The sequence below is a fragment of the Ranitomeya variabilis genome, chromosome 5, assembly GCF_051348905.1.
Source record: "Ranitomeya variabilis isolate aRanVar5 chromosome 5, aRanVar5.hap1, whole genome shotgun sequence".
NCBI lineage: Eukaryota > Metazoa > Chordata > Amphibia > Anura > Dendrobatidae > Ranitomeya > Ranitomeya variabilis.
The window spans coordinates 662,600,174-662,627,132 of NC_135236.1; the positions used below are offsets into that span (position 1 = coordinate 662,600,174).

Below are 26,959 nucleotides of genomic sequence, written 5' to 3' on the forward strand. Positions count from 1 at the left end.
CACACACACACCATTCACCGCGCACCCTCGCAGCAGTCGGCAGCTTCCACTCCGACGGCGCTGAATTGTGTCATCCAGCTGCGCCGCAGACTGCTCACGTCGCTGCAGCTGTGATACGCCACTGATAAAGACCTCTCCGTGTCGCCTGTGCCAGTCAGTGTCAGAGCGAGGAGCAATATCTGCTCCGATCCGACACAACCCGCGTCCGCTCTGTACACCTCGTACACATTCGACTCCGCTCCATACACCTTGCACATGCGGCTCCGCTCCATACACCTCATACACACACGGCTCTGCTCCGTACACCTTATACACACACGGCTCCTCCCCATACACCTCGCACACACACGGCTCCACTCCGTACACCTCGTACACACACGCCTCCACTCCATACACACACGGCTCCGCTCCATACACCTCGTACACACACGGCTCTGCTCCGTACACCTCGTACACACACGGCTCCACTCTGTACACCTCGTACACACACGGCTCCACTCCATACACCTCATACACGGCTCCGCTCCATACACATTGCACACGCTGCTCCACTCCGTATACCTTGCACACACACGGCTCCGCTCCGTACACCTCATACACATATGGCTCCTCTCCATACATCTCGTACACACACGGCACCACTCCGTACACCTCGTACACACGTGGCTCCGCTCCATACACATTGCACACGCTGCTCCGCTCCGTATACCTTGTTCACACACGGCTCCGCTCCGTACAGCTCATACACACATGGCTCCTCTCCATACATCTCGTACACACACGACACCACTCCGTACACCTCGTACACACGTGGCTCCGCTCCATACACATTGCACACGCTGCTCCGCTCCATATACCTTGTACACACACGGCTCTGCTCCGCACACCTTGTACACATGTGGCTCTGCTCTGTACACCTCGTACACATGTGGCTCCGCTCCGTACACCTTGTACACACACGACTCTGCTCCATGCACCTTTCACACTCTGCCCCCGATCTGCACACCTCTTACACATATGGCTCCGCTCCGTACACATCTTACACACACGACTCTGCTCCATACACCTTTCACACGCTGCTCCGCTCCGTACACCTCGTACACACGCGGCTGTGCGCCGTACACCTCGTACACACGGCTCCGTACACCTCTTACACACACGACTCCGCTCCATACACCTTTCACACGCTGCTCTGCTCCGTACACCTCGTACACACGCTGCTCCGATCCATACACCTCGTACACACACGGCTCCGCTCTGAACACATCTTACACACACGACTCCGCTCCATACACCTTTCTCACGCTGCTCCGATCCATACACCTCGTACACACATGGCTCTGCTACATCCATACTGTAAACACCTCCTGACCTCACACATACGCTTACCCTCCTCCAGCGCCATGACAACCAGCAAAGTCCTGTACACGGAGGTCCTCCCGATCATGTGACCCCCTGACTCCTCCCATCCTGTGACTTCATCACAGGTCCTGTGTGCACAGAGCAACCAATATGTGGTGTGCTGCTCTGCGGGTGCAGGGATTCAGGGAGCTGACCAGGTGATTACACACCTCTCAACCAGTGCGGGACAACCAATGTCCCGCTCGGGATCGTGGGGCTGACTGTCAAAATCGGGACAGTCCCACTAGATACGGGACAGTTGAGAGGTATGTGTAAACCTTCTACAAGATCGTTAATAAATAAGCCAGTTCCTTACCCATTTACACACATTTTCCCTCAGACCCAGCATTCTCATTTTGTGTACCAACCTCTTGTGTGCCACTGTATCAAACACTTTGGAAAAATCAAGATATACCACATCCAATGACTCACCTTGGTCCAGTCTATAGCTTACCTCTTCATAAAACCTGATTAGATTGGTTTGAGAGGAGCGATTCCTCATACACCCATGCTGATATGGAGATAAACAGTTATTCTCATTGAGATAATCCAGAATAACATCCCTCAGAAACCCTTCAAATATTTTGCCAACAATAGAGGTTAAGCTTACTGGCCTATAATTTCCAGGTTCACTTTTAGAGCCCTTTTTGAATACCACATTTCCTAAGTGCCAGTCCTGTGGAACAGACCCCATCACTATAGAGTCCCTAAATATAAGAAATAATGGCTTGTCTATTACATTACTTAGTTCTCTTAGTACTCATGGGTGTATGCCATCCGGACCCGGAGATTCATCAATTTTAATCTTATGTAGCCGGTTTCGCACCTCTTCTTGGGTTAGATTGGTGACCCTTAATATAGGGTTTTCTTTGTCTCTCGGCATTTCACTTGGCATTTCATTTTCCGCCGTGAATACAGTGGAGAAGAACCATCATCTACAACCATTCTTTCCTCACAATTTTGTAAGAGGCCTACACTTTCACTTATGATTCCTTTACTATTGATATAGTTGAAGAACAGTTTGGGATTAGTTTTACTCTCCTTAGCAATGTGCTTCTCTGCTTCCTTTTTAGCAGCTTTATTTAGCTTTCTAGATAAAGTATTTTTCTCCCTATAGTTTACATGTTATTTTTCATTGAAGCCAGTGGGAGCCAAACGTCATGAATAGAGCATGTGGAGATTTATAGAGACAAAGGTTGCCTATAAAGAGTTGTCCACTACTTTTATAATGATCACACATCCTTAGGACAGGTCCCCATTATAATATCGGGGGAGGGTGGAGCACCTGCCATAATATCATTACAATATCATTGTACTATGGCCTCCATAGTGGGCAATGGCCAATAAGAGATGATCCGAATAGAGAGAACTGTGAAGTCAGGAGACGCGACCTGTTCCCGGCCTCCTGAATAATGAAAACCTTTAGGAATCGCCAGTTTCCGGGAAGTTTCAGGCAAGATCGGGGGCGGTTGGGATTTGCTGACTCTTCCATGAGTCCGGATCGTCTCTTCTTATTCTTCTGGCCCTGGTGTGATGGCTGCCCGTGAGCCCCCTACAACTACGCATCCAGCCCCCACTATATCACAAGGAGACATGTGACAGCAGTAATATTACAGGAGGAGAGGACAGTTTATTATACCGAGCAGTTACATTAGATATAATACAGTGCGAGGATTACAAGGAAAGGAAAAACACAATCTCCAAAATGATAGAAAACCAGAAATATCACAGAAGTGACCAACACGGGACATAACGACAACCCTTGTCCTGCGAGATAGAAAGGTGGAATAAGGTTGTCACACAGATTATTGTATGAGGAGCAGTTATACATTCTCCTGTTACACTTTATCTATCAGTTCCTCACTATGTGTAATATGTATAGGCCGCGTCTCTGCCCCCTCCGTCCTATTGTAAGGCCCAGATTGTGACTGAGCTTCATAGGAACCTGCCAGTGACTGTATACAGCGACCCTGAGATTATACAGTATATAGTACAAGCGAGCAAACGACTGCAACACTGAAAAAGAAGGATAAACTAAACAAAAGTTTTAGAAAATATGAACAACAAAGCAATTAAAATATTGTACCTTCCCAGTTACCAACAATGACAATTTAAAACATAAAATATTTCGTATTCCCACGTCCACAAAAGTCCAACCTGTTGAAAATATAAAATTATTTCACCCGTACGATGAACATCATGAAGCAAAAAAGGAAAGAAATCTAAACTCCAGAACTGGGGGGTTTTCTGTCACAATTCCCTGAAAAAAATCAATCAAAAGCGATCAAAATATTGTATAGACCCGAAAATAGCAGCTATAAAACTACAGCTCATCATGTAGAAAACAAGCCCTGAAAAATAAAGCAGATCTCTAAAAAAGGAGACACAAACCAATTTATTTTCAGGCCACGTTCACACGTTCAGTTTTTTTTACCTCAGAATTTGTGACCAAAACCAGGAGAGGAAAAGTATAATAGAAACCCGTCATCACTCCTGGTTTTGGCTACAAATACTGAACATGGCCTAATGGGAGGTTCACACAAGAGTATAAAAAATCATCAGTTTCATCCAGAAAAGTAGAACGATTATTTTCTCACTTATCATCCATGTACAATTAGTTTTTTACAGCAGCAGCTATTAACCATTTAGTTTCCTGTTACAGAATTGTAATGTATCTGTAAAGATCGGACGCTATACTGTGACTTGTGAGTTTCTTGTGTAAATCGGATGAGTCTATGGGTTCGTAAAAAAATTATAAAAATAAAATGTGCTGCCATACAGCGCCACGGTATAGGATCTGATTTGTACGGATACATTGTAATTCTGTAACACAGGAAACTGTAAATGGTTAATAGCTGCTGTAAAAAAACGAATTGTACACGGACACGGAGGACAAGTGAGAATACGGTTGTCCCACTTTTCTGGAAGAAACTCTGAATGATTTTTATATGTTTTTGTGAACCTTCCCTAAAACTAATAACAGTAATGATCCTGGGGGGGTCGTCCATAATGGGGTCCACAGATCACATGATCTGTTATATTAAATGTTCTGCCAATCTGATTCCCCTCCCTGTGATGTCACCGGTCTCCGGGCAAATTTCTTACAACAATTGTTATTGTTCAGGTGCAAATTCTAATCCAGGTATCACCAAAATATGAATGGTGACCTAAATATAATGCAGCATGAAGGGGCTCGGAGAAGGCGGCAGTGAAGGTGTGTAAGTGTCTGATGGGGTCACACAGCTCATAAAAGGACAACTGCCCGGCCTCATAATCCAGACATATCCTGACTCTATCACTGGAGATCTTATAAGGTAACTGGATCTCTTCACTGTCATGTCTCACTAAATACTGATTATAATTATATCTCCACAAACTCCAGGACTTGTTATCATTTCCAATCATTGACTGATGATCCCTCCTGTCTATACTGGGATAACACATCCCCACACCCCACCACTCTGATATCCTGATCTCCACATCAAAGTAATGTCGTCCTGAGGTAAATCCTCTCCTGCTCATCACCTGATTATATTTCTGGAATCTCTCTGCTGTTTCTGGACGTTTCTGCTTCTCTTCTGTCTCGGTCGCAGTTTTCAGGTCGTCTGATATAAGGACATTATTAGAAGCTGTGTTTACATCCAGTAATATGTCTGCAGGACCCTCCACATAGATCCCGCTCCTTATACCTGATATTACCTCACATAATGTGTGTAATGTGTGTGAGATCACAGCCACATCCAGGTCATCTCCATCATGGGGCTGTTCATCATGTCCCCCTGTGTCCTCATCACCTCCCTTCTCCTCAGGATCACACAAGTCACCAGTGTCTGGATCCTGTAAGACAGTCAGTGGATCCGTCATGTTACACAGCTCCTCAATGTGTCTCATCTTCCTGGACAGCTCGTCCTTCTTTATTTCCAGCTGATGGATCAGAGCAGACAGTGACAGTGACTCTTCCTTTTCCTGCCTGGAGATCTCACTCAGGAGCTTCTTCTCCAGGTCGTCCACCCGTCTCCTGATGTCTGTACACAGGGCAGTGACTCTCTTGGATTCTCCAGCTGCTTTTGCTTGAGCTTTTCTCCTGCGCTCCTCCAGACTCCGGACTCTTTCCTCAGTCTTCTTTCTCTTTGTGATCAGTTTCTTGTGAACATTTCTCAGTTTCTTCTTCTTCTTCTTTGAGGCCTCATCCAGCATCTCCACCCGATGTCTCCGATGTTCTCCGGCCAGACTGCAGGACACACAGATACAGATGGCATCCTGAGTACAATAATACTTTAAAAGTTCCTTATGGACAGAACATTTCCTTTTCTCCAGAGAAGTGCTGGGATCAGATAAGACGTGTTCTGGTGATTTGCTGTGAACCCTCAGGTGTTTATCACACAGAGAAGCCTCACAGTGTAGACAGGATCTAACAGCAGGTACAGGAAAGTCCACACAGTAAGTGCAGCAGATCCCGGTGATCTCCTCTTGTTCTTGTTGAGTAATCAGGAAACGTTCTGCGACATTATGGAGATTTATGTTCCTCGTCAGTGCCGGCCGCACCTGAAACTCTTCTCTGCATTCAGGACAGGAATAAACTCCAGACCCGTCCTGTGTATCCAGCACACGATCAATACAGACCCGGCAGAAGTTGTGTCCACATCTCAGCATTACAGGGTCCTTAAATGTAGATAAACAGATGGAGCAGAGCAGCTCGTCTCTCAGAATAGCAGACGCCATGGCTGACGGAAGGAGGAAACGAAACTGAAAGTGTCTAATGCTGAACAGAGGACAAAGTTGTAGTTACACCCAGTCACTTAACCCTTCATTTCTTCTTTCCTAAAGCGATATCTTTTTAATTTTCCAATCAATTTAGCCATATGAAGGTTTGGTTTAGTAAGAAGAATGTATGCGATAAATACACAATTTTGCTGCACGTATACTGTATTGACTGATTACTCTTTGTTGGGGGTAGTGCATCATTAAATGAAAGAGCAGCAATTCTATCATTTTTTTTTCTTTTTCCAAGAATTCTTTTAGAATATTCATCTCCAGGGCTGGCGTCAGCACCCGGCGCACCCAGGCAAGTGTCGGGACCCTGAGCAGGAGAGGGGGTTCACTTGCCTTTGGAGACACCGGTGCACTATGGGGGCTCGGAGCCTGTGCCAGTGTCGGCACCCATGAGTGTCCCCCCGCTTGCTCAGGGCCCCATCACTTGTGATACTCACTTCTCCCTGTTCCACCGCTGTGACGTCTTCCGCATCTTCTGACTGTGCGTCTCAGGTCAGAGGGCGCTATGACATCACTTCTGTGTGCCCTCTGCCTGAGCAGTCACAGTGCAGAGAGCCATAAGACACAGACGGAGAGGAGTTCGGAGCAGCGAGGAGAGGTGAGTGTCACTTCTATTTATTTTTTTGATGTTTGGAGCAATATATGGGGATCATCATACATTGGAGCATCATATATGGGACCCATTATACACAAGCATCATATGGCTCCCATTATATATGGAGCATTTCATGGCTTCCATTACATATGGAGCATTATAGGGAGCCCATTATACACGGGAGCATCATATATGGGGCCTATTTTATACGGAGCATTATATGGGGCCCATTATACACTGGAGCATCATATATGGGGCCTATTATATATGGAGCACTGTATGGGGCCCATTATACACCAGATCATCACATATGGGGCCCATAATACACTGGAGCATCATAGATAAGTGTATTTGTATTAGTTCTGATCAGAATTGAGGCTATATATAAATATCTCCAGAACGAGTGGGATAATAATTCATAAAACGCCCATCAGGTTACAGTAGGGCTGAGTAACAATACATACTGCTCTCTCTGTGCGCATTTTCCTATATCTGACAAGTCAGTGCCCTATCTAATAATTCTTTTGAAGTCAGGGGAGGTTTTTATGCCTAATTGTTGGAATCACTGTCACATTTTGAGAGTCTGATATCACATAAAATGACTGCAGAAATTTGTCTAGAACCCAGAATACCCATATAAAACTTATTTAACATACTTATTTAATACTTTATTAGTTCAAAATTAAAAATCTGCAATACAGGTTTTACACTCCCAATTCTAAAGTAGGTGTTGTGTCGCACTCTGCAAGGTGTCGTAGTGGAGAATCCAAGACAAAGCAAACTAAATATATGGAGTTAAGGAAACTGTTCCTATATTTTCCCTTCTAAAAATTCCCTACCTTGCCATGGAGGTTGGCGCCCTAATATATCCGAAGTGGTGCCCCCGCTCACTGTCGGCTGGCCCTCGTGTGCCCTATTATACACCCTACCACCAAGAAATTACAAGTTAAACACATGCAAAAAAAACAAGAGTATAAAATCAATCATAGAATGATGATACCACAAGTATATTGAACTTTCCTGAGGCCAATGGACCAAGTCCAATAGATTCAGCATCAGCTCAAATGATAATACAACCGTATAGCATATAAGGGGAGCAGATACCAATCACATATTTCCAGGTTTATATGTAACATATATGCTCAATAATTATATATATTATTAATGATGGTACTTATCCCATCACGAAACACTGTCCAGACTTGTTTCTCCCCACTGGTTGTTGAGGTTCATCAGGGAACTTCAGGTGATCCAGAATCCAAAGTTCTTAGGGCAGGTACCATCAAGGTGGAATTCCCTATTGCTGCTGATCCAATGTAGCCAAAATCAATATGGCCGCTCCTGCTTTCTTCTCGTTTTGGGAGGCTAAGTATACTATGGGACAGAGGCGCTTAGCAAAATTACAGTTTCCATTAAGGTGTAAATTGGTTTCTTGCAGAAAAACTGCGTCTGCTTGTTGGGTTTATAACCAGATGTCTTTTATTGTTGGAATTTACACCCTTAACATTTAGTGATGAGAGATTAACCATTATCTAAATCTTGATGATGACGGGCGAATGAAGTTTTACCTAAAATGCAGTGATACTGTTCTCCAATCTGAGGGTTGATCGCATTCTGGTGAGGGATCGCTCTTGTAGAAGTTCTCATCTTACCTATTAAGATACAGAAGAGATTGGGGAAGACTAAGACATAACATATACTATAACATAACAAACAACAATAATGTCACCATTAGGGAAGGAAAAAAAAGGGAGGGAAAAAATTAAGTGCCATATTAAGGGGGAGATGGGGTGTCATGAAGCAGAGAAGAAATCGGAGATGAGGGGAAACACATTGTCCATCGCCCACCGCCCAACAATAATGAGATTAAAATAGTGTATGAGAGAAGATAAATGTACGCTAACTTAAAGCATTTCTATACAAAAGATCACAGTCAGAAATCCAACACCGGTAAACAAGATAAACGAATACAGTAAATAGGTGAAGGATAGTGTCACCAATATACTGAGATTAAGTAAAAGCACAATTCCTCAGCTTGGGTCAGGCTGTGTTGCTTCTCGTGGTGAGGAACCGTTTTCCTGGATGCTACTCGTTGCCAGATCGGTGAAGGTGCGGTGAAACGAAATTCCAACTCCCAATCTGGTAGACAAGGAGCTGGAATGTCCAATTCAGTACGAAAAGTTACGAGGGTGAGCATAGAGTCACTGGTCGCCCATTTTTCATATCTGTAAAGGACAAATGGGAAGTTCCACCCATATTGGAAGTTTTTGTTCCTCACAGCAAGAAAGAGGGTTCTTAGGAGTCTTCTTCTTTGAAGTAAAATCCAGCAGAGATCGAGATATAGCTGAATAAGAGTTCAAATTAGATCTTGTGGAGTGTACGAGCTTTGGACAATATGGACTATTTTAATTGAAAGTTGTGGACACAACACATCATATCTGGCTGAGACTGACAGCTTTGGTGAGGAAGGCTGTGTTCTCTGTCCAACTTTAATTTATGAGAGGAAGGTTTGTCCAGGATGGAATTGAATAACGATTCAAGTAGAGCATAAAAGATCCTCTGAATCTGTTTCTTCAGGAATATCTCTCACTCTGACATTGATGTCTAGGTCTTCAAGGTGCTTATTTGTCTCGTTTAAGGCCTTAGTATAAGAAGTGATGTTGCTACTTTAGTATGGAGATGTATTGTCTGGTAACGTCATGCTCTGTTTCCATGAAGTCCACTCTGTCCATGAGAAGTTTGACATCCTGACACATGGATTTATTTTCTGCTCTCTGCGCATCCTTTACCTATTGTAGCATAGCGCCTACTACGTGTCTTGGGGGACACTCGCTTGGCACGGGATTAAAGCACTCGGGCACGGTTTTCTATCAAAACACAGTCTTTTAGGTTTATTTTACACAACATAAACCACATCCACAGGAACTTAGTAACAGCTTGAACAGTATCCGGACATATTCAACTTTACCGCAGTTCGTCTCTGACCCCGGTCAGCATTATACACGGTTTTCAGACAGTTACCCGTTGGCAACCTTCACGGGTTCCTGGACACCTCTTGGCCTCTGAGGTGCCCATACACAATGTCTCTCACTCTGACCCCGGTCAGTACAATACACGAATCTCCATTCATTACCTGTTGGTGCCACACAGGTTCTCGGACACCTCTCTCCACTAGAGGCATCCTTCAGACGTTCACACTCAGTCTTTCCTTTTCTCTGACCCCGGTCAGCATTATACACGAATCTCCATTCGTTACCTGCCATTGCTGCACAGGTTCTCGGACACCTCTCTCCACTAGAGGCATCCTTCCGACATTCTCACGCTGACCCCGGTCAGTACACCATGGATCTCCATCCGTTCCACAGCCTGATCTGTGCGCGGTCCAGAGCCCCCGCCATGTGCTCTTCAGGGAGCCGCCACTCCCAACACATGGGGCTCTCTCCAGGACCTTCCAGCACAGACTATTCAGATCCACACTCAGAGCCCATGTGACCAAACCTCAGTCACATTATATGCTACTAACCACTCCCCTAGATGGGAGTGTGTTTGGCTAGTCTGACCCTCCCATCTCTCAGAACTATCCCTGCCAATCTCCCTAGCTAAACAACACACACAATTCACTTGTCATCATCATCATCCTTGCCTCAGATTGACAGTGCAGAGTGTCTCCCTCTGCGACACACACACCGGCCATTCACCATAATGCCGGACTTTGACTCACCACCATACTTATATCTGTGATTATCATGCATTCCTATGGCCTCCATACGCCTCTATGCACACTCTGGAAGCTCATACAGCGCCCCCTACCTACAACCTAGGTCACTATACTACACTATGAGACAAGGGATTTCAAGTCATGCTTAGTAGTGAGGTGACTGAGGTATTTTTCCAGTGACTTTCCTGAGGGTAAAGCCATTTCTCCTAATTCAGTGTATGAGGGGGAATCCTGAGAGCCTCTTTCCGCGTCTTGAAGATAAAGTAGAGCAATTAATGATGGGGCTGCCCCCAACTCCGTATCGGGGGGTCCAACCAGGCTTATCGATTTTGTTTTCCTAGTCTTCCTTCATGAGCTGATTGTTGTTGAGATATTGGTGACATAGTATTTCCGGTACAGATTTTTTTGCAGTATAAGTGGAAGGGTAGAAGAGGTTTGAGTTTTGGTTGATCCGAAAGGAGGTATCCTCAATGGCGTATACAAAGGCCCAGGGAAGAAGCTTGTAGGTAATGAAGATAGTGGGTGCTTGGTATCCCTCTCTTTCACTACTGCACTTTGTGAAGAGTTAGCCGAGGGTTGTTGTCCTTTTAGTTGCAAGTCTAGTGACTTTATATAGGGAATGTCTGCATCTCGTTGTGGCTCAAAAGAGATTCCTCCTTGTTGCATCCCAGCAGAAGACAGGACGCCTTTGGCACAACTCGCGGTTCTGTTACTATAAAGTGGTGACATTTTTTTGTTGAGAAGTTTAGTAATAAAAAAACACAATGCTAATATCACCATAAGTGCCATTATAAACAGGACATCTGTACTTAGTATGCAGCATCTGTGTACAGGTAATACAGTGATCACCAGTGACATTATACACACGAGCGCTGTATATATTGTGCAGGTTATACCTCTATCTGTCTCCATCCTGCCCCATGATCCTGCACCATGTGTCTCCATCCTGCCCCATGTGTCTCCGTCCTGCCCCATGATCTTGCCCCATCTGTCTCCATCCTGCCCCATATGTCTCCATCCTGCCCCAGCTGTCTCCATCCTGCCTCATCTGACTCCATCCTGCTCCATGCTCCTGCTCCATCTTACATAGTTACATAGTTATTAAGGTTGAAGGAAGACTTTAAGTCCATCTAGTTCAACCCATAGCCTAACCTAACATGCCCTAACATGTTGATCCAGAGGAAGGCAAAAAAAAAACATGTGGCAAAGAGTAAGCTCCACCTTGGGGAAAAAAATTCCTTCCCGACTCCACATACGGCTATCAGACTAGTTCCCTGGATCAACGCCCTATCAAGGAATCTAGTGTATATACCCTGTCACATTATACTTTTCCAGAAAGGCATCCAGTCCCCTCTTAAATTTAAGTAATGAATCACTCATTACAACATCATACGGCAGAGAGTTCCATAGTCTCACTGCTCTTACAGTAAAGAATCCGCGTCTGTTATTATGCTTAAACCTTCTTTCCTCCAGACGTAGAGGATGCCCCCTTGTCCCTGTCACCAGTCTCCATCCTGCTCCATGTTCCTGCCCCATCTGTCTCCATCCTTTCCCATCTGTCTCCATCTTGCCCCATGATCTGACACCATCTGTCTCCATCCTGCACATGATCTGGCACCATCTGTCTCCATCCTGCTCCATGTCACACGGCAACAGAGTTTAACTGAACCTGCGTCTCAGACGCAGGTTCAGTTAGTGCACTGGTAGAATCCTATTGCTGGAGCTCAGTGAGCAGAAGAGAGGGGGCCCGACAGGGCCGGACTGGGACTAAAATTCAGCCCTGGCATTTGAAGTTACACAGGCCCACTTGTCACACGGTGACTGTATAATACCTTTGTACACTTGTAGGCAGGGCCGGTTTTAGGCAAAGTGGGGCCCTAGGCAAAGTTTAAAATGGGGCCCCAAATGCTAACATATTGCACATCACACAAAAGCATTTCGGTTGTATTTACTTACATGCGCTGATCTCAGGCCGCTAAATGAGTTTGATCGACCATACTGAAGTTGTTCAACGCTTGTTTCCCGGCCTCTTTCCACCGTCTGAGACAGAATGATGGGACAGAACGATCACTAACAGATCACCATACAGTATCATGTTATCAGCAGCACATCTACAGTTTACGATGGCGATGTGCTGCTGAGAACAATGATTTTTGTTCCGGCAAAAACAATCTGAATATGCAGCATTTTACTTGTTTAGTAAAATATACCCCATAGTCCTCCATATATTATAATGTGCACCATAGTCCTCCATATATTAAAATACACTGCTCAGTCCTCCACAGAGCATAATACACTCCTCATTGTGCTCCATATAGTATAATGCACCGCCATAGTCATCCATGTAGTACAATTCACTTCCCATAGTATAATGCACCCCATAGTTCTTCATATAGTATAACGTATTCCCCATAGTCCTCGATACAGTATAATGCAGCCCACATACAGTATAATGCAGCCACCACCCTACAGAGTATAATGTAACCCCCCATAGAATATAATGCAGCCCCCCCAATAGAGTATGATGAAATCACCCCTCATAGAATATATATATAATACAGCCCCCCCATAGAATTTAATGTAGCCCCAAATAGAATAGAATACAGCCCACCTCCCCATAGAATATAATGCAGCCCCATCAGAGTATGATGCAATCATCCCTCATAAAATCTAATACAGCCCCCCATAGAATATAATACAGCCCACCTCCCCATAATATATAATGCAGCCCCCCATAGTATAAGACAGCCTCCCCCATAGAATATAATATACCCCCATAGTATAACACAGCCTCCCCTACAGAATATAATATACCCCCGCAATAGTATATAACACAGCCACATAGTATATAACATGGCCTCCCCCATAGAATATAATATACCCCCTATAGTATATAGCAAAGCCCGCATAGTATATAGCACAATTTGCATAGTATATAGCACAGCCTGCATAATATAGCACAGCCCGCGTAGTATACAGCACAGCCCACACAAGGGTATATAGAGCACAGCCCGCACAGGGGTATATAGAGCACAGCCCGCACAGGGGTATATAGAGCACAGCCCATACAGGGGTATATAGAGCACAGCCCGCACAGGGGTATATAGAGCACAGCCCGCACAGGGGTATATAGAGCACAGCCCGCACAGGGGTATATAGAGCCAAGCCCACACAGGGGTATATAGAGCCAAGCCCACACAGGGGTATATACAGCACAACACAGGGGTATATACAGCCCAGCCCACACAGGGGTATATACAGCAGAGCCCACACAGGGGTATATACAGCAGAGCCCACACAGGGGTCACTCCCTGAGGAAGCTACGTGCTGCGAAACGTGCGTTGGAGTGTAGTAACGAGGCACTGGCACAGTAACATGAGCACCGGTAAGGATAACTATTTGCACTATGCACTTTATTAATGGTTTTTGATGGGGAACCAATATACTAACTTTGCATGGGCACTGCCTTTCATTCACCGTATAGTGGCAGTAACTGTCTAAAGGACTATGCACTTTATATTTGGATATGAAATCCTCCTAAATTTGCACTATAGCAGTGGCTCCCCCTTTCTTATGTGACCTCTTGCCGTAGTTCATGTTTATTTATGTTCATTATGAAAATATGCAGGGGCATTAATAACAATATATTTTGAATATTGAATATTATTATAACTTGTCCCTTGCATAGCCTCATTTGGTTAATAATGTCTTGTGCCTCTTTGAGATTTTCTGTGTATTGTCTTGGTTGGTGTCTTATGTGTTATAATAAAATATTCTGATTTTACTAAGTTGTCAATCAGTATTTTTTCAGGTAGTGTTTTTTTTTGTTTTTTTTTTGGGTATATACAGCCCAGCCCACACAGGGGTATATACAGTGCAGCCCACACAGGGGTATATACAGCCAAGCCCACACAGGGGTATATACAGCAGAGCCCACACAGGGGTATATACAGCAGAGCCCACACAGGGGTATATACAGCAGAGCCCACACAGTATACAGCAGAGCCCACACAGGGGTATATACAGCAGAGCCCACACAGTATACAGCAGAGCCCACACAGGGGTATATACAGCAGAGCCCACACAGTATAGAGCAGAGCCCACACAGGGGTATATACAGCAGAGCCCACACAGTATACAGCAGAGCCCACACAGGGGTATATACAGCAGAGCCCACACAGTATACAGCAGAGCCCACACAGGGGTATATACAGCAGAGCCCACACAGTATACAGCAGAGCCCACACAGGGGTATATACAGCAGAGCCCACACAGTATACAGCAGAGCCCACACAGGGGTATATACAGCAGAGCCCACACAGTATACAGCAGAGCCCACACAGGGGTATATACAGCAGAGCCCACACAGTATACAGCAGAGCCCACACAGGGGTATATACAGCAGAGCCCACACAGTATACAGCAGAGCCCACACAGGGGTATATACAGCAGAGCCCACACAGTATACAGCAGAGCCCACACAGGGGTATATACAGCAGAGCCCACACAGTATACAGCAGAGCCCACACAGGGGTATATACAGCAGAGCCCACACAGTATACAGCAGAGCCCACACAGTATACAGCAGAGCCCACACAGGGGTGTATACAGCAGAGCCCACACAGGGGTGTATATAGCAGAGCCCACACAGGGGTATGTACAGCAGAGTCCACATCTCGTCACCCCCCCCCCCCCCCCCGATAATAGCCCCACAGTCCAGTTAAAAAAAAACAAAACACTCTCCTCACCTTTCCTTTTGCCCGCGCTGCTCCTGTCTCGGCGGCTGCAGTCTGCCCGGGACACAGCAGGTGCGCGATGATATGACGTCATCGCGCACCCGCAGTGTCAGAGGCAGAGCGGGGAATGATGGGAGAGGGGGCGTCAGGTGACGCTCTCTCCTCCATCATTGCATTGAACTATACCGGCGTCATAGAAGCCGGTATAGTTAAATGCGGCGGCGGCACTGGCGGGGGGGGAGGGGGAGAAACAGTGCAGCGGCCCACTACTGGCACCGGCCCTTCTGGCATTTGCCAGAAGTGCCCGATGGCCAGTCCGGCCCTGGGGCCCGATGTGGGCCCCATACGCCAGTCAGAGAGTAATGCCCCGATGGCGGCCCCGGTGATAATTCTCTCAAGCGAGAGAATCGGCTCAATTACGCTACTGACACTCGGCTCAAACTCTCTCCTGAGTGTCATCTTAGTGTGATCTGATTCTATTGGATGAAAGAATCGGAGCACATTGAGAAGACCGAGAACTTAACTTCTACATCCTCTAAGGCCATAATAATAATCATAATAATAATTTTTATTTATAAAGCGCCAACATATTCTGCAGCACTTTACAATTAAGTGGGGACATGTACAGTCAATAAATTCAATACAAGTTAAGGCAATTTAAACCGTGACATTAGGGGTGAGGTCCCTGCTCGCAAGCCTACAATCTACAAGGAAATGGGGGGACACAATAGGTGAAAAGTGCTTGTTATTTCAGGTCTGGCAATTACTGTGTTTTTCTGACTATTAGACGCACTTTTTCCCCCAAAAAATTGTGTGGAAAGTGGGGGGTGCGTCTTATAGTGCGAACGCAGGCTTACCAGTTGGTTGCGGCAGTGGTGTGGTGTGGCGGCAGCAGAGGTGCAGCGATACTGAGGCACGGTGGGTGGTACGGCGTGCACCTGAGCAGGGTGCCTTCCTCAGGTGGGGTGACACCGTGGCCCGGCAGAGGTGTATCTAGCGTTTCTGGCACCCGGGGCAAGAATTCATTTTGGCGCCCCCCCCAAGGACATATGCCCCCCGTCAGCCCCATCATTGTCCTCTCCTCCTCCACCATCCCCATCATTGCTCTCTCCCCTTCAGCCCCATCATTGCCCTCTCCTCCCCCCACACACACCATTCACTTCTCTGCACATTCCCCTGCAGCGCGATACACACACACACACCCAATACTGAACCACACACACACATACACACATTCACACACACACACTCACATACACACACACACACACATATTCACACACATTCACACACACACTCACATACACACATTCGCACACACACACATTCACACACACACTCACACACATACACACACACACACACACACATTCACACACACACACACACACACACTCACACACACATTCACACACACTGACACACACACTCACATACACACACACATATTCACACATTCACACACACACTCACACACATACACACACACACATTCACACACACACACACACACACACACACATTCACACACACACACTCACACACACTCACACACACACTCACATACACACACACACCTCTCACCTCTCCTCGCGCTCTGCCACAGCAGCTCCATCGCCTTCCTCTGGCACAGCCGGCCGCTGAATGATGACGTCATCCAGCGGCGCGTCTGTGTGAGAGGAAGCAAGAGGAAGCAGGAAGACAGATCGCTGGGCAGCGGAGCTGCAGGGATTTCTCCCTGCCCGCCGCAGCCACTCTGCAGGGGCTCCCCTCCCCCTTTGCACACATTGGGAGCCGGCACTCTGCAGCTTCTCTGTGCCGACTGTCAGCTTGACAGTCGGCACAGAGAACAGCTGACTCCCAGACCGGGGGCGGCAGAATGCTGCCGCCGGGGGAGACACTGCGGACCGCCAAATTAGGCGGCCCGACTGCGCCCCCCCTGCCGGCTGCGCCCGGGGCACATGCCCCAGCTGCCCCCCCCCTAGATGCGCCACTGTGGCCCGGTGTCCATGGAGAGCAGAGCCGGGTGAATCACGGATTTCTCAGTGGTGGCTGCCATCTTCCTGAGGCCGCACATGCGCAGATTAAGTTCTCTGCTTCCCGGTGCTTCAGGAAAATGGCCACGGGAGGCCACACGTGTGCAGATTGAGATTGCGGTGGCCATTTTCCTGAAGCCGAGTTCGCAGATTGAGATCTCAGCTTCAGGAAAATGGCCGCCGCGATCTCAATCTGCACACGAGCGGCCTCCCGTGGCCATTTTACTGAAGCCCCGGGAAACGCGTGATTAACCTGGCTCTGCTGCTCGCCTTGGACACCGGCCGCGGCGTCACCTCACTTGAGGAAGGGACCCTGCTCAGGTGCACACTGTACCGCGCATCACCACACCTCTGCCGCCGCCACACCACTGCCGCAACCCCCTGTGGGCACCAGGCCGCGACGTCGCCCACCTTAGCAGGAAGGGACCCTGCTAAGGTGCACTCCCCACAGCCCACACCGAACATCAACACCACTGACACCGGATTGGATTTATCCTAAGGGACCATGCCTCCTGTGACCCTGCTGTACCACCGCCAGCCCTCAGGTTAAGATACCTTAAATTCAGACAATAAGACAGACCCCCATCTTATAAAAATCTTTTTTTCTGCTATTTTCACCCCAAAATTTGGGGTGTGTCTTTTGGTCCGGTGCGTCTTATAGTCCAAAAAATACGATATAGTAAATAGGGATTTTCATATAAAGCTGCATGATCCGGGTCATCAGCCCGTGTGTTTTAGTGCAATAGTCAAGTATCAAGTGCAGTTATCGTGTGCATGGAGGGTGTGGAGACAGATGAATATTAGGGTGCAGATTCAGAATAATTGGAAGGAGGGAACAGGGCAAAGTTAGTTTACTGAGTAGTTGATGTGGTAGGCTTGTTTGAAGAGATGGGTTTTCAAAGCGCGGTTGAATAGGTCGGGGCTAGGTATCAGTCTGATCGTCTGGGGAAGTGCATTCCAGAGAGCTGGCGCAGCACGAGAGAAGTCTTGGAGACGGAGGTGCGAGGTTTGGATTACAGGGGATGTTAGTCTTAGGTCATTTGTAGAACGGAGAGCAGGGCGAAAGACAAAGATGAGAGAGGAGATATAAGGCGGTGCAGAACTGTGGAGAGCTTTGTGGGTGAGAGGAAAGAGTTTATACTGCACCCTGTAGCGAATGGGTAGAGCGTGTAATGACTGGCACAAGATGGAGGCATCGGTGAAGCGTCCGAGTGCAATCTGATAAACTGGCACATAGCACTCGGTCGTGTTACACGCTCATATGAGCGAGGTAAGACCCTTTATTTTCCCTGAATATCTTCTCCAATTAGCCTTTCAAGCTGGAGTCCGGCCTCAGTTACTTTTTTTTGCAATACTGTCACATTTTCGCATACTTCTACATATACTGTGCTTGTGATATGTGTACACTATACATACAGTGGGTAGAGAAAGTATTCAGACCCCTTTAAATTTTTAACTTTTTGTTTCATTCCAGCCTTTTGGTAAATTCAAAAAAGTTCATTTTTTTCTCACTAATGTACACTCTGCACCCCATCTTGACTGAAAAAAAAAACAGGACTGTAGAAATTTTTGCAAATTTATTAAAAAAGAAAGACTGAAATATCACATGGTCATAAGTATTCAGACCCTTTGCTCAGTGTTGAGTAGAAGCACCTTTTGAGCTAGTACAGCCATGAGTCTTCTTGGGAATGATGCAACAAGTTTTTCACCCCTGGATTTGGGGATCCTCTGCCATTCTTCCTTGCAGATCTCCTCCAGTTCCGTCAGGTTGGATGGTGAACGTTGGTGGACAGCCATTTTCAGGTCTCTCTAGAGATGCTCAATTGGGTTTAGGTCAGGGCTCTGGCTGGGCCAGTCAAGAATGGTCACAGAGTTGTTCTGAAGCCTCTCCTTTGTTATTTTAGCTGTGTGCTTAGGGTCATTGTCTTGTTGGAAGGTGAACCTTCGGCCAAGTCTGAGGTCCAGATCACTCTGGAAGACGTTTTCATCCAGGATAACTCTGAACTTGGCCGCATTCATGTTTCCTTCAATGGCAACCAGTCATCCTGTCCCTGCAGCTGAAAAACATCCCCATAGCATGATGCTGTCACCACGTTTCACTGTTGGGATTGTATTGGGCAGGTGATGAGCAGTGCCTGGTTTTCGCCACACATACCGCTTAGAATTATCACCAAAAAGGTCTATCTCCGTCTCCTCAGACCAGAGAATCTTATTTCTCATAGTCTGAGAGTCCTTCATGTGTTTTTTAGCAAACTCTATGCCGGCGTTCATATGTCTTGCACAGAGGAGAGGCTTTCGTCGGGCCACTCTGCCATAAAGGCCTGACTGGTGGAGGGCTGCAGTGATAGTTGTGTGTTTGTGTTACATGACATTTCTGGAAGGTGAGCCTATTCGTCAGCTATATATCCTGATGAGCAGCGTCCTGGTTACCCCCTCACTCCCTGCAGAGAAGGATGAGGCTGCTGTGCCCCATCTTCCCCCTGACAGGACACAGCAGCTCAATTCTAAAGACTGAAGTTTATCAGAGCAGTTGGGAGAGTAAATGACACCTGTGGAAATCCTGAGAGGGGGCTGCTGTGTCCTATCAGGGGGCAGAATGGGCTCAACAGCCTTATCCTTCTCTGCAGGAGGTGAAGAGTCAATTCCACACACCACACTGTGCTCTTCTCAGGATCTATAGCTGATACAGACTGATAGCGGTCAGGACATAGCAGTGTCCACGGTGAGTCGGCTGCTGTGCTGACAGTATGACTGACGCTGTCACTGAGTACACCAGCCAACTCACTGACGATGCGTCTGCTGTACATGTGGACTGGAGCCTGTCAGGACTCCATCCACCAGCACAGGCTCAGACACTCACCTGACAAGGGTGGTGCTGCTCCTGCTGCTCAGTGACACACTGACTGTGACTGGGGAGAATACTGCACTGAGCCCGTGCTCAGCGAGGATTGGATGGTGCAGTCCTGCCCTCCTGTGGCTCTGCACTGGTGGCCTCTCCCAGCTGTCTGTCATAATGATGCTCCTCCTCCTGCTCCCTCCACACGCCCCTCCTACTCCCTCCACACGCCGCTCCTGTTTATGAAATCTCTGACGTCCCCTCCCCCCCCGAGCTCACGGTCCCCATACACCACTAAGGGTAGTAGTATCCTGATGGTGGCCCTGTGTGTGTCAGTGTAGAGATGAACGTGAATTTACCTCTGGTGACTTCTATGGGAGCCCGGCAAGTGTAATCATCTGTATCCAGAGGTCCCATAGCAGGCACCAGAGAGAATTACATGTGTGACCCCCCTCAGCCCTGACGGTGACAACGCCATAATGTGTAAGATGAGAATACCTCTATAATGGCCACTGAACAGTTTTCTGATAAATAATCCGTTGTGGTTCTGTACATGTTGTTTTCCATTGATTTCAGTGGGAGAAAAACGCCATGAAGAGAGCACGTAGGGATTTATTGAAAGACACGTTGGGTATAAAGAATTGTCCACTACTTTTATAATGATCACACATCCTTAGGACATGTCACCATTATAATATCGGGGGAGGGTGGAGCACCTGCCATAATATCATTACAATATCATTGTACTATGGCCTCCATAGTGGGCAATGGCCAATAAGAGATGATCCGAATAGAGAGAACTGTAAAGTCAGGAGACGCGACCTGTTCCTGGCCTCCTGCATAATGAAAACCTTTAGGAATCGCCAGTTTCCGGAAAGTTTCAGGCAAGATCGGGGCGGTTGGGATTTGCTGACTCTTCCATGAGTCCGGATCGTCTCTTCTTCTGGCCCTGGTGCGATGGCTGCCCGTGAGCCCCCTACAGCTTCACCTCCAGCCCCCACTATATCACAAGGAGACACGTGACAGTAGTAATATTACAGGAGGAGAGGACAGTTTATTATACCGAGCGGTTACATTAGATATAATACAGTGCGAGGATTACAAGGAAAGGAAAAACACAATCTCCAAAATGATAGAAAACCAGAAATATCACAGAAGTGACCAACACGGGACATAACGACAACCCTTGTCCTGCGAGATAGAAAGGTGGAATAAGGTTGTCACACAGATTATTGTATGAGGAGCAGTTATACATTCTCCTGTTACACTTTATCTATCAATTCCTCACTATGTGTAATATGCATAGGCCGCGTCTCTGCCCCCTCCGTCCTATTGTAAGGCCCAGATTGTGACTGAGCTTCATAGGAAACTGCCAGTGACTGTATACAGCGATCCTGAGATTATACAGTATATAGTACAAGAGAGCAAACGACTGCAACACTGAAAAAGAAGGATAAACTCAAGTTTTTAAAAAGAGGAACAAAAAACAATTAAAATATTGTACCTTCCCAGTCACAAACAATGACAATTTAAAACATAAAATATTTCGTATTGCCGCGTCCACAAAAGTCCAACCTGTTGAAAATACAAAATTATTTCACCCATACGGTGAACATCATGAAGCAAAAAAGGAAAGAAATCAAAACTCCAGAATTTGTTTTTTTTTCAGTCACAACAATTCTGTGAAAAAAAAAAATCAATCAAAAGCGATCAAAATATTGTATAGACCCGAAAATGGCAGCTATAAAACTACAGCTCATCATGTAGAAAACAAGGCCTGAAAAGTAAAGCAGATCTCTAAAAAAGGGGACACAGACCAATTTGTTTTCAGGCCACGTTCACATGTTGAGTTTTTTTTTTACCTCAGTATTTTGTGACCAAAACCAGAAGAGGAAAAGTATAATAGTCACCACTTCTGTATCATCACCCACTCCTGGTTTTGGCTACAAATACTGAACGTGGCCTAAGGGGAGGTTCACATGAGTATAAAAAATTGTCAGTTTCATCCAGAAAAGTAGAACGATTATTTTCTCACTTATCATCCGTGTATAATTCGATTTTTACAGCAGCAGCTATTAACCATTTAGTTTCCTGCTACAGAATTGTAATGTATCGTAAAGATCAGACGCTATACTGTGACATATGAGTTTCTTGTGTAAATCGGATGAGTCTATGGGTTCGTAAAAAAAAATAAATAAATAAAATGTGATGCCATACAGCGCCACGGTATAGGATCTGATTTGTACGGATACATTGTAATTATGTAACACAGGAAACTGTAAATGGTTAATAGCTGCTGTAATTTTTTTTTTTTTTAATTGTACATGCAGGACAAGTGACAATATGGTCATCCCACTTTTCTGGAAGAAACGCTGAATTATTATTATTGTTCAGCTGCAGATTCTAATCCAGCCATCACAAAGATATGATGGGAGACCTAAATATAATGCAGCATGAAGGGGCTCAGAGAAGGCGGCAGTGAAGGTGTGTACATGTCTGATGGGGTCACACAGCTCATAAAAGGACAACTGCCCGGCCTCATAATCCAGACATATCCTGAATCTATCACTGGAGATCTCGTCAGGTAACTGGATCACTTTACTGCCATGTCTCACTGAATACTGATTATTATCAGATCTCCCCAAACCCCAGGACTTGTTATTGTCTCCAATGAGTGACTGCCACCCCCTCCTGTCTATACTGGGATAACACATCCCCACCCTCCACCACTCTGATCTCCTGATCTCCACATCCCAGTAATGTCGTCCTGAGGTAAATCCTCTCCTGCTCATCACCTGATTATAACCCTGGAATCTCTCTGCTGTTTCTGGACGTTTCTGCTTCTCTCCTGTCCAGGTTGCAGTTTTCAGGTCGTCTGATATAAGGAGATTATTACCAGCTGTGGTTACATCCAGTAATATGTCTGCAGGATTCACCACATAGATCCCGCTCCTTATACCTGATATTACGTCACATAATGTGTGTAATGTGTGTGAGATCACAGCCACATCCAGGTCATCTCCATCATGGGGCTGTTTATCATGTCCTCCTGTGTCCTCATCACCTCCCTCCTCCTCAGGATCACACAAGTCACCGGTGTCTGGTTCCTGTAAGACAGTCAGTGGATCCGTCATGTTACACAGCTCCTCAATGTGTCTCATCTTCCTGGACAGCTCGTCCTTCTTTATTTCCAGCTGATGGATCAGAGCAGACAATGACAGTGACATTTCCTTTTCCTGCCTGGAGATCTCACTCAGGACCTTCTTCTCCAGGTCGTCCACCCGTCTCCTGATGTCTGTACACAGGGCAGTGACTCTCTCGGCTTCTCCAGCTGCTTTTTCTTGAGCTTTTCTCCTGCGCTCCTCCAGACTCCGGACTCTTTCCTGAGTCTTCTTTCTCTTTGTGATCAGTTTCTGGAGAATATTTCTCAGTTTGTTCTTCTTCTTCTTTGAGGCCTCATCCATCATCTCCACCTGATGTCCTCGATGTTCTCCGGCCAGACTGCAGGACACACAGATACAGATGGCATCCCGAGTACAATAATACTTAAAAAGTTCCTTATGGACAGAACATTTCCTTTTCTCCAGAGAAGTGCTGGGATCACATAACACGTGTTCTGGTGATTTGCTGTGAGATCTCAGGTGTTTATCACACAGAGAAGCCTCACAGAGTAGACAGGATCTAACAGCAGGTACAGGAGAGTCCACACAGTAAGTGCAGCAGATCCCGGTGATCTCCTCTTGTTTTTGCTGAGTAATCAGGAAACGTTCTGCGACATTATGGAGATTTATGTTCCTCATCAGTGTCGGCCGCACCCGAAACTCTTCTCTGCATTCAGGACAGGAATAAACTCCAGACCCGTCCTGTGTATCCAGCACACGACCAATACAGACCCGGCAGAAGTTGTGTCCACATCTCAGCGTGGCAGGGTCATTAAATGTAGATAAACAGATGGAGCAGAGCAGCTCGTCTCTCAGATCAGCAGACGCCATGGCTGACGGAAGAAGGAGGAAACAAAACTGAAAGTGTCTGAGGGTATGTGTCCATGTGCCGGATTACATCCGGATTAGCTGCGGATTGAACGCTGCGTAAACCGCAGCGTTTAATCCACAGCGTTCAGATGTTAGAGCATAGTGGAGAGGATTTTATGAAATCCCGTCTCCACTATGCGTGCGAACACGCATCCGGTGGCCCTGCGTTTACGGACATGCGACACGTCTTTTTAGAATGCAGCATGTCTGTTAAACAACAGGGCCCTATGTATGGGGTGCGGAGATTCCGGATGTGTGCAATGAATACATCCAGAATCACTGCACGTACAGAAGGGAGCGGCGCTTTGGGTGGAGAGTGTTTTCCGCTCAGTCCAAAGCACCGTCAATCCGGATCGTGGACACGCACCCTAATGCTGAACAGAGGACAAAGTTGTAGTTACACCCAGTCACTTCACCCTTCATTTCTTCTTTCCTAAAGCGGAAATATACCGTATTTTCCGGCGTATAAGACGACTGGGCGTATAAGACGACCCCCCAACTTTTCCAGTTAAAATACAAAATCTTCTTAAAAGTCGGGGGTCTTCTTATACGCCGTATGTCGTCTTATAGGGCCGGTGACTAATGTGCCTGGGAGTGGTCCCGATGACGACGAGGGGGGGGGGGCGTCTCACAGGAAACTGTGAGTGGACTATCCCCCATTACCTTATTGTAGCGCTGAAGCGTGGGGTCTCTGCTGGGAGCGGCAGCGGCTCCTCTTTGTGCCGCATGGGTGCTGTGCTGTGGGGCGGCGGCTCCTCTGCAGTGTGGGGCCTCTGTGCTGTGGGGCGGCGGCGGCGGATCTTCAAGTAGTCAGTCAGGGCTCCTCCGGCATCTTCTTAAAGCCCTGATGCCCCGCCGGCACCTCCATTGTTGCAATGCGGTGGCCTCCGGGAAAATGGCCGCTTGGGGCGGCACATGCTCAGATTCAGATCTCGTCCCGAGATCTCGGGAGACGAGATCTGAATCTGAGCAGCGGCCATTTTCCCGGAGGCAGCTCCATTGCTGTAATGCGGTGGCCTCCGGGAAAATGGCCGCTGGGGCGGCGCATGCTCAGATTCAGATCTCGTCCCGAGATCTCGGTAGACGCGATCTGAATCTGAGCAGCGGCCATTTTCCCAGAGGCCACCGCATCGCATCAATGGAGAGCTGCCGGCGGGGCCTCCGGGCTTTAAGGAGATGCCGGAGGAGCCCCGACTGACTGCATGAGGATACGCCGCTGCCGCCCCACAGCACAGAGGCCCCACACTGCAGAAGAGGAGCCGCCGCCCCACAGCACAGCACCCACGCAGCACAAAAAGAAGCAGCCGCCGCTCCCAGCACAGAGACCCCACGCTGCAGCGCTATGATGAGGTAATGGGGGATAGTCCACGCACTTTCCTGTGAGACGCCCCCTCGTCGTCATCAGGACCACTCCCCCCACCCCCCCACCCACCATATACACCCGGCGTACAAGACGATTCCCGGCGTATAAGACGACCCCCGACTATTAGGAAGATTTTCAGGGGTTAAAAAGTCGTCTTATACGCCGGAAAATACGGTATATATCTTTGTACCGTTTTAGTCACACCCCTTTAAATTATTCACTCTTTGTTTAATTTCAGCCATTTGGTAAATTCAAAAAAGTTAATTTTTTTTCTCATTAATGTACACTCTGCACCCCATCTTGACTAAGAAAAACAGAAATGTAAACAGTTTAGCAAAATTATTAAAAAAGAAAAACTGAAATATCACATGGTCATAAGAATTCAGACCCTTTGCTCAGACACTCATATTTAAGTCCCATGCTGTCTATTTCCTTGTGATCCTCCTTGAGATGGTTCTTGTTGTGAATTCTGTTTGTGGGCTCCCCCGGTGGTGTTTGATGGTAGTGCCACTTGTGTGCTTTCTGCAATCCCTGCTCACCTGTTGCCACCCATTAGGGGAGTTTCCTATTTAAGGCTGCTTGGCTGTTAGTCCTATGTCGGCCAACAATGTATCAGTAGCATTCTGTTGCATTCTCCTGCCTCAAGTTCCTGTTCAGCTAAGTTGAATTTGTTTTGAGTTTATGCTAACTTCTTGTCCAGCTTGCAGTAATGTGACTATCTGCAGCTGGAAGCTCTTGTGGACTGAAATTGCCACTCCAGTGGCATGAGTTGTCACTGGAGTTTTAAAGTAATTTCAGGATGGTGTTTTTGTGTAGAGTTTTAAGTTGACCGTGAAGTAACACTTTCCTATCCTTCTGCTATCTAGAAAGTGGACCTCTCTGTGCTAAACCTGCTGTTCATCCTACGTATGTCATTTCCTCTTAACTCACCGCCAATATCTGTGGGGGGCTGCTATCTCCTTTTGGGGGTACTTCTCTGGATGTAAGACAGGCCTGTATATTCCTCTGATAGGGGTAGTTAGATATCCGGCTGGCGCGTGGTGTCTAGGGCATCGTAGGAACACTCCCTGGCTACTTCAAGTGTTGTGTCAGGTTCAGGTCACGGTCAACTTTAGTTTCCATCACCCGAGAGCTAGTCCGTTTTGTTATTTTTTATTTCCCTGCCATTGGGAAATCATGACAGTTTGGCCGGCCACGTGTTAAAACAATGCACTAAAGCAGGAAAGGATTAGAAAGGTTTTTTTTTTTTCTTTATTGTGTTTGAAACTGCTCCTTAGTTTGCTCAGTTGTACTCCTTGCTTAAACTGCAGTCTTCAGCCTTTTTTTTTTTTTTTTTTTCTCTCCTCTCCTCTTAATCTCTGAATGGCTTTGGTTACACCTGTTTGAATCATGGATCCACAGAGTCTGGTTGCAGGTTTGAATAACCTTGCTACAAAGGTTCAGAACTTACAAGATTTTGTTATACGTGCT

General features: G+C 46.7%; 3 protein-coding genes and 1 long non-coding RNA gene across 4 annotated transcripts in view; 1 reads left to right on the top strand and 3 right to left on the bottom strand.

Annotated features, from left to right (window-relative positions):
- Window positions 1–3,011: 3,011 nt before the first annotated feature.
- On the bottom strand, window positions 3,012–6,207 carry LOC143776808 (E3 ubiquitin/ISG15 ligase TRIM25-like). The gene has a single exon (XM_077266564.1). It carries the CDS (start codon window positions 6,121–6,123, stop codon window positions 4,522–4,524), a length of 1,602 nt encoding a protein of 533 aa, XP_077122679.1. The 5' UTR covers window positions 6,124–6,207; the 3' UTR covers window positions 3,012–4,521.
- LOC143776816 (uncharacterized) overlaps window positions 3,012–26,959 on the bottom strand; it is a 52,996-nt gene continuing 29,048 nt past the window's right edge. Inside the window, exons 2-3 of the long non-coding RNA XR_013215922.1 lie at window positions 8,338–8,421; window positions 3,012–3,417 (exon numbers count right to left, since the gene is read on the bottom strand). This is a non-coding gene — a long non-coding RNA (uncharacterized LOC143776816). The remainder of the gene's footprint in view (window positions 3,418–8,337; window positions 8,422–26,959) is intronic.
- The window catches only part of EFCAB6 (EF-hand calcium binding domain 6), a 163,490-nt gene continuing 143,280 nt past the window's right edge, over window positions 6,750–26,959 (top strand). Inside the window, exon 1 of the mRNA XM_077266561.1 lies at window positions 6,750–6,772. The gene's annotated coding sequence lies outside the window, so the exon portion shown is untranslated. The remainder of the gene's footprint in view (window positions 6,773–26,959) is intronic.
- Window positions 21,125–24,123, bottom strand: LOC143776809 (tripartite motif-containing protein 75-like). Its single transcript, XM_077266565.1, has one exon. The coding sequence runs from the start codon at window positions 24,085–24,087 to the stop codon at window positions 22,486–22,488; it is 1,602 nt and encodes a 533-aa protein (XP_077122680.1). The 5' UTR covers window positions 24,088–24,123; the 3' UTR covers window positions 21,125–22,485.